Consider the following 13,391-nt stretch of genomic DNA (forward strand, 5'->3'; position numbering starts at 1 on the left):
AGACATTCATCATGACAACCATCACTTACACCTCGGCCACAGCACAGCTTGCAAGGCATCGGCCCATAGGGCGCGTTACTACTCAGCTCACCGTCTTCAGGAATAAGAGTTTTCGCCAACGGAGATTGTGTCTATATGACCGGGTCTTATCACTCTGCTAGCGATGCCATCGGCATAGTGGCAATAATGCGAGCCCGGCCGGAGCATTGCAGAAACCTGGACGGATGGAACCCCGGCATTTGCAGCTGGATGGCTCCAATAATATACTACAGGGCTGTGTCGAAATGTATTTGGGGTAAAATTTCAGCTGAGACTATTTCTAGAATCTCGCGTGATGCGCGGGGTTTTCTCGACTTCCCCATGCGGGATTTGATATACGACTCAGCGGAGCATGCGGCCTCACCCCTGAAAGCGTCTAGGACCATGGATTCAATCATTCTCTACGTGCCTCCCCAGCAATCCGCCTGATAAAACCTGTTATTCGAAGTCACTGGTAAACAGTCGTTCGGATTTTGTACCGGTGCTCCCCCAGCATATGTTGGCAGCCTCGCCACCATCAAAAGGACCCCAAAGCATGTTGCCCAGCTTGCTTCGCCACACACAAGCTTCTCGCGGCGTCGCAGAAGACATCCGAGCACACACAGTCAAGGGAACCCCGAACCTTGGTCAAAGACGCGTCCACTCTGATGGTGGAGGTGTATGATTATGCAAAGCTCCAAATAGCTTTCGCTGGATTTTAATGTCATGATATTGCTTCTGCCACTGGATAAGGAGCTTGCCGAACATGGTTTGTTCTGCCGTCATGGAAAAAGAAAAAAACAAAAAAACAGCCGTGACGGCATATTCGGGAATCATCTCAATGACCAGCAGAAAGCCCAATCTTCACAGTTCTAGTGGTCTCGTGCGTTTATTCGTTTAATCGCCTTCCTTCAGGCCTGTGTCTATAACCATGTGGCGTTCGACGCGCGTGGCATCCAGATGAATTGAAGAGAAGTAGCCGCCACCATCCCGTGTTCTTCAATGAAGAGCCTCGGCCAGCAAGCTCAAGCGTCGAAGCCAATCGAATGGTGTTACCGGGGCAGTGGTGAGCCGGGTGGTGTACTAAACACAATCGTCCTCTTACTTGCAGGATCGGCCGGGTTGTCGGCACCCTCTTTTGATGATGAACAATAGAGTCTAGCACTTAGCTCCATGACCACTACGACCGCTACTGACCGCTTGTTGTTGTGTCAGGTTCAGGTGCCAGCTGATGCACACGCGTCCAAAGTCATCATGGGGTGTTCCTCTTTCAAATCTTGATCGGTGACCAATCCGACTCTTTCCACGATAGATAAGGTTGCTTTTGCCAGCCTGGGTGCTCCCTCTACTGAATCTACGCAGTATGAGGCATTTGATGGCTGCTTCTGGTTGGGCCGACAACAGTGGTAGCTGTCGTGGAGTGACCCTAGTCATGAGATGGGATGAGCTTCATGTTGCATTGACGCTTAAAGTTTTCAAGCCGTCTTTTGTACGGACATGGAATTCCAACCGGTTTGTCACCCCGAGATATGTGTCTTATTCGCCGAGATTGGCGAGACTTGTGTGGTGACGAGCCGCGCTAGATGGCTACGGAATCGAGCTAGCTCTAACAAGACTTACACCGCAATAAGGATGGTGGGCATTGGGCAGACACGCACGCACAGAAAGTTGCATCAGACTCAGTCCCTCCCGGGGCTGTGTGAACGACGTCGCGGAGGTATACGGTAACTTTGTAGTTTCAGGACGCCCGACCTCTCCGTTAGCCTATTTTGTTGCCCTTGCACTCACAAAAGCTTGATGTGCCCCCCGAATTTGCGGCATATCATCTCCGACTCGATCTTACTTACTACCTATTGTCAACCTGCCATTGCAGCTCGTTTGGTTGCCGGTACCCGAGCCTCGAAACGTCAGTAGAATCATCGCCGAATCTCATCGCGAGTTTCGTCTTCAACAATTGGAATGGTAGCGGTTTGCGCACCGGAGAGTCTTGAGAAGGGTTTAACAGGCTATGGCACGCGTACAAAAGACCAGCATCCACGAGCACATCACCTGCGAGACCCTTAAACGGTGAACACACCCATACGAGCTTTTCCCGCGGGTCCCCCACGATTTGTCCCCGCGGGGCACTACCCGCTTTTCCCACGGTCACTACAATGAACACGCCCTACCGTATAGACTATAGATAAACGTACTGCGACCGACGTCTCGATTATTATAATGGCGCGACAGACAGATGGGCAACACTTCCAGGGGCCAAACAATCCTTTGCGATTGTCCCCCAACACGTCCACCACAGTCATGGAATCCGCCACCGTTCGTGGAAGAGATACCGAACGAGGTCTTGTCTGCGATTTTGCCAATGTGATCAGCTTCGAATCGCCTACGGTGCCACCACTGAGCCGACGTCCTACAATTGGATCCTCCCGTCGGACCGTGTCTCCTCCAACCTCGGTGAAGGCGTTTGCCAATGCAAGGCGACGCGGGCAAGATGCCGATACATACGATTCAAAAGCGAGTCGCAGACAGGCGGGCGACCTGAGCGGCGAGGCGGAAGGGGTCGATTACTCGAAAAGGACTGCGAATGGCTTGCAGAGCGGCTATGGGAAATCGTACCGTCGGGATGCCGATAGTCCCCTGGAGGGGTTTCCTGCGACCGCCGGTGTGGCGGATAGAAACAAGCGCGAAAACTCGAAGGATGGCCTCGTTATCGATTTCGAGTGCTTGGAAACCTTGATCAACGTCGACGACTGTGGCAGCTTTAGCAACGATGACTTCAATAACCTTCCTGACAGCTCCATCCCAGCGGGCGCCACCATGTTCACGTCCGACGGGGACTACATCAACATTGCGTCTCGGCTAGCCTCAGTCTCGAACGAGAAAGATACAATGACCCATGGTCAACCCAGGACTGTGAATCAGGGTGAGCAGAGTCGTTTCAACTTCTTTTCCTCTGCGCTGGAGTCGACCATTCATGCTGCAGAATTTCGGGACCTTATCCTCCCGGGAGAGAACATCAGGTCTCTATTCGAATCCGAAGGGGAATCTGACGGCGTCTGGTGGCTCAACATGAACAACCCGACCGGCATCGAAGTTTGGACAATCTGCAAGGCATTCGGCATCCACCCTCTCACCACCGAGGATATCATACACAAGGAAACTCGCGAAAAGATTGAGCTATTTCCGACATACTATTTTGCTTGCTTCCGGTCCTTCATTGTCGTCGAGGAAGATGGCGAAACTTCTTACCATCCTTTCAACGTGTACGCTATTGTCTTCAGAGAGGGGATTATCAGCTTCAGTTTCACCCCGAATTTGCATTCGTCAAAAGTGCGGTTCCGAATCTCCCAACTGAAGGAGCATGTGTCCCTGAGTAGCGATTGGATCTGCTACGCTCTGATGTAAGTTGAAACCGACTCCAAGGGATGGCACATTGGTACCCAACAACACAACACGATGGGCGCTGATGGTACTGGACTAACTGGGATGAAGTGACGATATTGTGGATTCGTTCGGCCCTGCGATCAACCAGATTGAATGTGAGGCAGACGCCATTGAGGACCAGGTCTTCATCACGCGCGTCGAGGACAATCAAGCCTTTCTCCGCAAGATTGGCTACACTCGAAAGAACGTCATGAGTCTCATGCGCCTGCTCGGCGGCAAGACTGATGTCCTCCGTGCTTTCACCAAGAGGTGCACTGAAGACTATGAAGTCACGCCACACATGGATATCGCCCTGTATCTTGGCGACATCCAAGACCACACCGTTACGATGATGAATAGCCTCGTGCAATTCGACACCATTCTCTCGCGGTCACACAGCAACTACCTGGCGCAACTCTCGATTGACAGCATTAGCATGGGCAACCAGACCAACGAGTCCTTAAGTAGGGAAGAAGCAATTAATTACCCCGTGGTGCCCCTGAACGTTATTTGCGGACTCTTCGGGATGAACGTCGAGGTGCCTTGGAAAGATGTTAATAACCTAATTCCCTTTTTTGGGATCCTAGCCTCTATTGTCGGCTTTGCCTTCTTCTTTTTGATTCTGGCTCGGCGACTCAGGTACTTGTGAGAAACATGTTGGTAAGATATCGAGACATATGTAGATAATATATGATATATGACTTATTAATCCGGCTCAATCATGCCCTGTAATCTCAACTGAGCATGTATTCAGTACACAGCAGGTCTCATCCTCATCGTTTAGTCCTGGGTGCATGTTGTGACAGGGTCACATGTGAATTATAAGAGGACAACGTTGCTATTGGACTGGGGAGATATGCACTCCTTGTCTTGCTTAGCAGGAGCAACCGCCTCGGACATCTGAAATGTCGACCTTTAAACTCGAGAAGAAGGAACACAACTGCAGTCACAAGAAAAGCAATAACAACCTCTCGCATGGCCATGGTGTGACTTTCCCTCCCATAATCGGTTCTTACTCGACGCCCACTTAAAGGACAGCCACAATGCGCACTCTCACCTACCTAATCCCCCGTCTGCTGCCAAGATATGAGCCTCTTGAACTTCCTGTTGTGGCAAGGCGCACCGCCAAGCAACGACATCATCCGCCTTGGCAGCACTTGATGTTACGCCGACTCTTTGTGTCCTTCCCAAGCGAGAATATCACCTACCCCTTTTTGCATATCGTTGCCGGGCTGCTACCGAGAATCGCGCTGTGGGCCCTTCGGCTCATAAGCGGGCAGTCTACATATTCCCCCTTTCCTTCCTCAAGTGCGTATAAAATGCATGTATCTCGGCTCTGTGTTCTTCTTTGAGCCTTCTCTGCTTTTAGAGACCTTAATTCTCGTCATCATCGCTCACGCCCCGGCTCGTCATGAGGGCTTCAATCGTCTCGGCTATCGCCCTTGTGCCTTTGGCGCTCGGTGCGACTGTTCCTAGATCGACCAAGGTTGACTACAATGGCTTCAAAGGTCTTCGCATCACTCTCCCCGAGGGCAATGCTGATGTTGCGGATAAGATCGACGAGCTGGCTGCAACCGTTTTGAACCCCGGTTCCAAGGACAAGCTCGACGTTGTCGTCTCTCCGGAGAACCTCGATGCCATCAGTCAACTTGCCAACACCACGATTCTCGTTGAGGACATCGGTGCTGCCTTCGCCGAGGAAGAGGTTTCGACTGTCTATGCTGGTAAGATTTCTTTGCCTCGTGAACTTCGAGTTCAACCTTAGCTTATGACGGAACCTAGTGCCAAGCGAATCATGGTTCACGGCCTACCACAGCTACGCCGACCACTTGGCCTTCCTCAAAGACCTTCAGAGCAGCTTTCCTGGCCAGTCTGAAATCTTCACCGCTGGATCTTCTTTCCAGGGACGCGCATTGACCGGTATTCACATCTGGGGCAGCGGAGGCAAGGGTTCGAAGCCAGCTGTTGTTCTTCATGGTACTATTCACGCTCGCGAGTGGATCAGCACGATGGTAAGGACAAACCCAAAGCCCATTCCTGTCTTTAGAGGGCTAGATAACCAATGTTCCGAACAGACAACCGAGTACTTGGCCTACCAGCTCCTGGCGAAGTACTCGTCCGATTCTGCCATCAAGTCCGTTGTAGACAAGTACGACTTCTACATCACCCCGGTCGCTAACCCTGACGGTATGTGTTCATAGTGCGAAAATTGAATCATTGAGATCGTGGCTGATCCCTGTTGAAGGTTTTGTCTATACCCAGACCACCAATCGCCTGTGGCGGAAGAACCGTCAGACCAACACTGGCAGCTCTTGCATTGGTCGTGACCCCAACCGCAACTGGCCGTACAAGTGGGAGCTTACAGGAGGCGCTTCAACCAGCCCTTGCTCTGAGACCTACAAGGGCGCCTCCGCGGGTGACGCGCCGGAGATTAAGGGTCTGAAAGCCCAGATTGACTCGCTATCTGCGTCCCAGGGGGGCATAACGCTTTATCTGGACATTCACTCGTACGGCCAATACATCTTGTGGCGTAAGTAAATATCTTCAATGGCTCTTTTCTTCACACCCCTATGCATGCCAGGAGTCTTGTTGAGTGACTCTTGCGCTGACACCCATGTCACCAGCATTCGGGTACGACTGCAACTATGTCGCTCCTGATGATGCTGCTCTCAGAGCCCTGGCTCAACGCGGTGCCACCGGCATCCGCGGTGTTTCGGGAACCAGCTACACGATTGGGAATGCCTGTCGTGCCTTATATGCCACGACTGGCGATAGCACCGACTACATCCACGGCGTTGCGAAGTCCAAGTACACCTACACCCTTGAACTGAGAGACAGGGGTACCTATGGCTTCTCTCTACCTGCCAGTCAGATCCAGCCCACTGTTCGTGAGACTTGGGCAGGTGTCCTTGCCATGCTTCAGGCTGCCTAAGCTTGCAAATACTTTCAGGCTGTAATACAGTTTTACTCGCAATTGTATGTGTTGAGGTATTGTTTCTTTTGAGCAGGCCTAAAAAGCGACTTACAACGATCCGTGAAGTCTAGAAGAAGTGTACAGTCTATTAATACCGTTGTGGCAGGGGTCCGTCGTGTCATGCAACTGAGTCTGCGGCCTCTAATATTCAGAGGCATCACTTCATTTCGGATTGAGCATAGCCTATCAGTGAAACCAAAGTTTCACTACTGTCCCGTCGCAACATTTCGCAAGGCCTTCCAGCCATCAGCGACCATTTCTTTCATTTTCCAATCAGACATTGAGCTCCGTCGTGGCTGACTTCTCGAAGATAGCCCTGTATGGCTGGATCTTTTTCTCTGCCACGCCTTCCAGACCACAGTACCGTTCAACGATGTCAACGCTACGGCCAATGTAAAGCTCAGGTCTCAGCATGTCGTCAAGATCAGCCCAGATCGGTTGGAAGAACTCCGAAGCCTTGATCCTGTCAATAAGATCGTTCGATTTACCCTCCAGCTTCACGACACGGGCAGCTTGGTGCGATAAGACGCGGATCTGCTCATGGGCTTCCTGTCTGGATATGCCCTTGGCACAGAGCTTCATGATGATATTCTCTGCGCACATAAATGGCAACTGTTGTTGAACACGCGAGGCAATCACCTGAGGGTAAATGACCATGCCGTCGGTGACATTGTCCAGGCTGCCAATGATAGCATCGGCCAAGAGGAACATCTCGGGCAAGTCCATTCTGCGGACGGCGCTGTCGTCCAGTGACCGCTCCATCCATTGCGCAGCGAGGGTGTTTGCAGTGGTTGCCTGCTTGGACAGAAGCTCCCGGGCGAGACTGGAGATTCTCTCTGAACGCATCGGGTTTCTTTTGAAGGGCATAGCACTTGACCCCACCTGTTTATCCTCGAAAGGCTCCTCCGCCTCCTGCCACGAGGCGAGATGGCGGATATCTCCGGCAATCTTTTGTGCCGTAGCGCCAAGGCCGCAGATGGCGTTGGCTACAATCAGGTCAACCTTGCGGGTATACGTTTGCGTCGATACATCGTAACACGCGGGAAAGCCGATCTTCTTGCACAAGAGTTCGTTCAGCTGGTCGCACTTGGAGCCGTCGCCGCCGAAAATCTCGAGGAACGACGCTTGAGTTCCCGTGGTTCCTTGGGCACCTGCCATGACATGTTATTCGGTCTCTCGCTGTCTGATGCGTGTACTTCGGCTCACCTCGAAGCAGCAACCCATTGCGAACGTGTTCGATACTCTCGAGGTCGAAAACGAGATCCTGAGCCCATTGAGCTGCACGCTTGCCAACTAGACGCAAATCAGAATTTTGTCGAGGGTCCAAAGAGGGGCACTGTTTTTGGTATACCTGTAATCAGCTGGGCTAGTAGGCGAATAGTCAGCGGAATTGCTATCAATTTGGTGTTGGCAACGAAAAATACCTGGCTGTAAATGCGTGTATGCAAGAGCGGGAGTTGCCTTCCATTCCCTAGCAAGCTTGCACAGGTTTGAGATAACCTTTGCAAGTCTTGGAAGGAGAAGATCCATGGCATCGCGCATGAGGATAAGTTCCGCGTTGTCGGTTACGAAGCAGCTCGTCGCCTTGTTTTTAATCCATCAGACTCGGTGGAGACGACAGAGAACTGCGACTTTTGACTTACACCGTAGTGGATAATACCAGCCGCCGCAGGCGCGACGGCTCCGAAGGCGTGTACATGAGCCATGACGTCGTGGCGGCGGATCTTCTCCTCAACCCTGGCGACCTCAAAGTCCTGATCGGTTACTTCGAGATGCTGCTTCATCTGCTCGAGCGCTTCCGGCGTGATGGTGTCGATACCAAGCTCTTTCTCGGACTCTGCGAGCAACAACCACAGCCTGCGCCATTGCGAGTGGCGAGAGCGCTGGCCAAAGAGTCGTGACATCTCTGGGCTGCAGTATCTCGCCGTCAACGACGTCTGATACGTATCGTAGGGCGACGGCCCAGCATTCTTTACTTGAGTTGCCATTTTGAGGCTCGTTTGGAGATTTGTCGATGCGGGGTTGAATGAAAATGGAGGGGGAAAAAAATCAGCCGCCGATCAATTGATAGCAAGACCTGAACCATGGGAAGACCCCGCCGGAATAATAACATCCCGTGAAGCGAATGTGGGCCCCCGTACCAACGTTATGGTATGTACGTATTTTTGTCCCTGTGGACTTATACTTTTTCGTCCCTCAGTAACAATCTAAGGACAGCTCTGTCAGTAGGTATACCGTACGATATCAACTCATCTAGTGGCACATGGTCTTTTATAAGCCAGAAAAAAAAAGGAAGAAAAAAAGGCAAGGGAATTGCGGCGCGTGGCGACGTTGCATACCGTGTTTATACGACAACAGGTACAGATTCGCAGACTAGACTGCCCGCCCCCGGCTCTCGCTATCAGTGCCCAGTTGAGTTGCTACAAGTTTTGGTTGCAGCCTCAAGTTCGACAGGAAAACCGAGTTATTCAAATGTGGGCACTTGAACTTCATTACGGGAAAATGCAATATATGTTGCATAACAGGCTGCAATAATCATTGCCAGTTGTTATGACGAGCTTGACACAATTCGCAGGTGTCACTTGTATAACTCGATCAGTCAGTTCGCCATAGCATTTTTCTCTTCACCTCGAGCAAACTGAAAGTGGGCATTTGACGGACAGTCTAACAAACAGTGTTTAATACTTTGATACTAATAGCACAAAGTTTGCTTTATGCTAGAAGAGATCAACATTCAACTTCTCAGACACCATCTGTATGCCACTCACCGTTGACAAACCCACGCAACATAAACACTGTTAGTTCCAGGCAAGCGTAGATCCAGTATTATGCGACTCTCTGGCCAACTCAATAATCCTAATCGCATCGCGAGATTGAGTCGCCTTCACCTCCAACACAGCTTTACCCTTAATAGCGTCGGCCAAGTTCTCATAGAGACCTAGCCAGCGACCAACAATCGACGGATACTTGCCGACATACTTGTTTGTTGCTTCATCAAAACGCTGTATCTTGCCATCGAACTCTTTAATAGTAGTCAGAGTTCCGTACAACTCGGCCGGCTCTTCGCCGAACCCTAGTTCCAGCGGCTTGCGGCCCTCGGATATCTGCTCCTCCTGGGGACAAGTGCTTCTTAGTTGGAACTGCCCACAAGGTCAGTAAAGTCCGGTTTGTTGACTCGAAGAAGCAAGAGTCACCTTCAACCATGACCCCTTTGTTCCCCTGACGAGGTGCTTCAACTGCTGTGCCATGGGTGTGGTAACCGAGGTTTTGACAGTGACGAGGAGCTCCTTTTGTGGGCCGTCGTACTGCAACACAATTGTGAAGGAATCCTCGACTTCACTTTCAATACCTCGTTGTGAGCGAAAGAAACCAGTCACGGACTTCGGACGGCCAAAGAGAACGACAGCTTGGTCGATGCTGTGGGTACCTGTGCCAGGCGATGGTTAGCTACCGTCTTGGTCCACCGAGAGATTTCCGCTTACCTAGACCGAAAGCCATGCCATCACCGGGGGTGTACTCCTTTTTGGTCATACCAGCTAGCCAGGGAGGCGACTCGAAGTCGTAGTGAATCTCGGCCTCTCTGATGTCACCCAGCGCGTCCTCACTGATGAGCTTTCGCAGCGTTTGAAAATCGCCATCCTAGTAGGCTCGTCAGTTTTCGGGCAGACTACGACCTAAAGTTTGTTGACTTTGGTACCCATCTGCGATTCTGGAAGCACGTCAGGATTAGACCCTTGCTGTTTGCAAGCTCGATGACCCGGTCTGCCTCCTCAGATGATCTCGCAAAAGGCTTGTCGACAATGGCTATTGTTTCGTCAGCCCCTGTCTTACCAGTTGAGGCTAGACAGCTCTTGAGGGATACTGAGATGTTCATACCGTGCTTTCCTGCTTTCAGGGCTTGCTCGGCATAAAACGCATGCGTATCGGTGTGGGTAGCTACGACGACGAGCTGGATGTCCGGGTCGGCGAAGAAATCCTCTCCATTGCGGTAATGTCTAATGTTGGGGAAGTCGACTTTGCAATGGGAACCAGCTGGGACTGAAGGCGGGTCTGTCGGTGCCTCCGCTCTTTGCAGGATGGCAATGACCTCGTAATCGCTGTTTGCTACGATAAAAGGAATATGAAAGTTCTTGGCAGCAAAGCCATAACCCACGACCCCGACTTTAATAACAGACATTTTTGGCTGCAAGAGACCGATTGCTCTGACTTGACCTTGAAAGTCGGGAATGGTTTCAGAGTATTCTTGAGGGCTAATCATGGTTCTTTTATTCCCAAATCCAGGATGCGGGGGATTCTCGCAAATGTGTCTCATCGACGCGGGATGGTGGCACAAAGGAGGGGTGTGGCGGCTCGGTACCGATACTCTCCGAAGGATATGTACCCAGAAGTTTGTTTGTTAAAATTTCGAGCCAGCCCAACTTCAGGAACCCATCAAGTGACCAAGCCCTGATATAATGAAGTCGTGAGGATTGTACGCATACGAAATAATCTGTGCCCCTTTTGACAGACCTTTACATGGTGATAAGCAGCGTTGCGGTTAATTGGAAGTACGAAACCAATACAAAGTACCTTACGCAGCTAATGGTAATAGAAAGCAGCAGCCAATCTGCGGACATCGCTGGGTTAGATGAACCGGCTAATGTGACTGACTGAAATGACAACAACTAGAAGTGGCTAAATTGACAAGCACGAGTGCATAACGTCATTACACGTAAGAGATAGTGAGTCCCAATAGTTAGCAACCAAGAGAAGAGTAGGAGATCACCTGTATTTGTTACAACCTAACAAGTTACAGGCCATGTTGCCCCACCTGACAGGCAGACAATAGGTAACAGCAGTATTTGTATAGACAAGAGAAAACTAGAACAGATAGATAACTCCTTAGAATAAAAGAACTATCCCTTTAATTGCCAGGTGACTCCATTTCTGCCAAGGGCAGGGTAGAGCCAATACATTTACAGCATTAAGTCTAACAAGCCAATAGTTTTAAGGTACTTCTATCTATAAAGCGTTTTGCCTATACTAAAGGTACTAGTAATCTCTGCCTTTACAAAGAAGTATATTATAATCTAAGTAGCTATACTAGAGGATTATTAGGCTGAACTATTACGTTATTATACTCCTCTAGGTAATAGTAAGGTCCTCTAGTAAGAGCTTTATATAAATATTAGTATAAATAGAGGTATTTAGATATTATAACTAGTTTCTAGACAGGAGGGTTTCTACTAATAGTAAGTAGAGGTTAGTAGTTAGTTAATAGTATTTATTATTCTTATTATCTATTAACTACCTAGTAATTAGGCATAAGGCTAAGGTTATAAAGAAGCTTATATAGCTTCTTATTAATTAAATTACTAAGGTTAGATACTAAAGAATATTTAGAGAATATATTATAAGTTAATTACTAAAGAGCTATAGGAGTCTATCCTTAAGTATATCTAAGTCTATTTTATATATAAGTCCTAGCTGTTTTCTAGATAGTTTCTTTAACTAATAGTTATAAGGTAAAATAAGTACTTACTTAGGTATTTACTAAGTGCTTATCTTACTTATAAATAAGTACTTACTTTTTATTTTATTTTATACTTATAGTTATATAACTTATATTATAGTTCTTTTATTTTAAGAAGTTATTTACCTACTTTTTTATTTTCTATTTATATAAATACTACTATTACTTACTATTTATTTATTAAGTAAAGTAATATAGTGTTATAGCTAGTTTCTAAATAGTAAGGTTTTTACTAATAGTAAGAAGAGTTTAGTACTTATTTAATAGTATTTATTATTCTTATTATCTTATTAATTACCTAGTAATTAAATATAGTTAAGGTTATAAGGTAGCTTATATAGCTTCTTATTAATTAAATTACTAAAGTTAAATACTAAAAGTGTTATAAGATAAGGTAGTAAGTGCCTATAGTTAGGAGACAGATAGATAGTAAGGACAAGATGCCTAATATATATATAATATATTATATATACCCTAGGTATATATCCCTTTAGTAAGTAACCTTTTATAAAGGAGGGATTAACTATAAATATACCTCTTATTTATTACCTATCTTATTTTATATTATTTATTTAGCTTCTTATTATTATTTATTTTACCTTACTACTTTACTATTATGCTTTACTTTTATACTATATTACTTTATATTACTACTATAGCCTAGCTTTATCTTATTAGGACTATAATAGCTATTAAAAAGGCTATATTAAGTAGTAGTATAACTATCTTAATTTATACTATTTTATTATTCTTATTATTTTTATTATTTTATTAAATTCTTTTTTTATTACTATATAGTAAAGAAATATATATACCTTGATAAAAGTATTAGGCTTAAAATATAGTATACTAAAGACACTTTAACCTAAATAAATCTCTAAGCTAAAGTAATTCTATATATAGCTTTAGGAAAATTTAACTTATAAGGTTACTTAATAGCTACCTTAAAGCCTTTATAATAATATATAATCCTTTATAACTATAGAATTTAATAGAGATATACTATACTACTTTAGTAATAACTAGTAATAAGGCTTTTAGTTAGACGTTAGCTAGGCTAATATCTTTTTTTAAATTAAAAGTATATTTTATATAGTAAAAAGGATTATTAAAGATATAAAAATTAACTTACTACTTTTATTAAGACTATATAATAAGGTAAAGGATATTTAACTATCTTATAGTAACTTATAAAGCCTTTAGTTATTTAAAAACCTAGTTATACTAAGAAAAAACCTAACTAAGTAAATACTAGTTACCTCTTAAAAAAAGCCTTTTTAATAACTACTTTTAAGTAAAGATATTATAATAAGTAGTATACTTAAATAAAAAAAAGTATTTTTTTAGACTTATAATTTTAAAAATAAGTAAAGGTTACTATAATAATATAGTTTAAGTTAAAATATAAAAAATAAGAAATTATAAGCTTACTAGGCTATAATACTATTTTACTAATAAGCTTATTTA

At 46.5% G+C, this 13,391-nt stretch overlaps 4 protein-coding genes across 4 annotated transcripts; 2 read left to right on the plus strand and 2 right to left on the minus strand.

Annotated features, from left to right (window-relative positions):
- Nucleotides 1–2,316: 2,316 nt before the first annotated feature.
- GLRG_06218 (CorA-like Mg2+ transporter) lies at nucleotides 2,317–4,087 on the plus strand (the record flags this gene model as incomplete). Its single annotated transcript, XM_008096903.1, has 2 exons — nucleotides 2,317–3,416; nucleotides 3,508–4,087. 2 exons carry the CDS (start codon nucleotides 2,317–2,319, stop codon nucleotides 4,085–4,087), a joined length of 1,680 nt encoding a protein of 559 aa, XP_008095094.1.
- A 762-nt stretch (nucleotides 4,088–4,849) lies between these two features.
- GLRG_06219 (zinc carboxypeptidase) lies at nucleotides 4,850–6,370 on the plus strand (the record flags this gene model as incomplete). Its single annotated transcript, XM_008096904.1, has 5 exons — nucleotides 4,850–5,162; nucleotides 5,221–5,450; nucleotides 5,514–5,625; nucleotides 5,684–5,968; nucleotides 6,063–6,370. The coding sequence occupies 5 exons, from the start codon at nucleotides 4,850–4,852 to the stop codon at nucleotides 6,368–6,370; spliced, it is 1,248 nt and encodes a 415-aa protein (XP_008095095.1).
- Nucleotides 6,371–6,685: 315 nt separating this feature from the next.
- GLRG_06220 (adenylosuccinate lyase) lies at nucleotides 6,686–8,400 on the minus strand (the record flags this gene model as incomplete). The annotated part of the gene is made up of 5 exons (XM_008096905.1): nucleotides 6,686–7,563; nucleotides 7,619–7,705; nucleotides 7,764–7,778; nucleotides 7,837–7,996; nucleotides 8,056–8,400. 5 exons carry the CDS (start codon nucleotides 8,398–8,400, stop codon nucleotides 6,686–6,688), a joined length of 1,485 nt encoding a protein of 494 aa, XP_008095096.1.
- An 810-nt stretch (nucleotides 8,401–9,210) lies between these two features.
- On the minus strand, nucleotides 9,211–10,589 carry GLRG_06221 (oxidoreductase family protein; the record flags this gene model as incomplete). The annotated part of the gene is made up of 5 exons (XM_008096906.1): nucleotides 9,211–9,552; nucleotides 9,607–9,839; nucleotides 9,895–10,051; nucleotides 10,110–10,216; nucleotides 10,289–10,589. The coding sequence occupies 5 exons, from the start codon at nucleotides 10,587–10,589 to the stop codon at nucleotides 9,211–9,213; spliced, it is 1,140 nt and encodes a 379-aa protein (XP_008095097.1).
- Between the last annotated feature and the right edge of the window lie 2,802 nt (nucleotides 10,590–13,391).

Source organism: Colletotrichum graminicola, assembly GCF_000149035.1.
Source record: "Colletotrichum graminicola M1.001 genomic scaffold supercont1.22, whole genome shotgun sequence".
NCBI classification, from domain to species: Eukaryota; Fungi; Ascomycota; class Sordariomycetes; order Glomerellales; family Glomerellaceae; genus Colletotrichum; species Colletotrichum graminicola.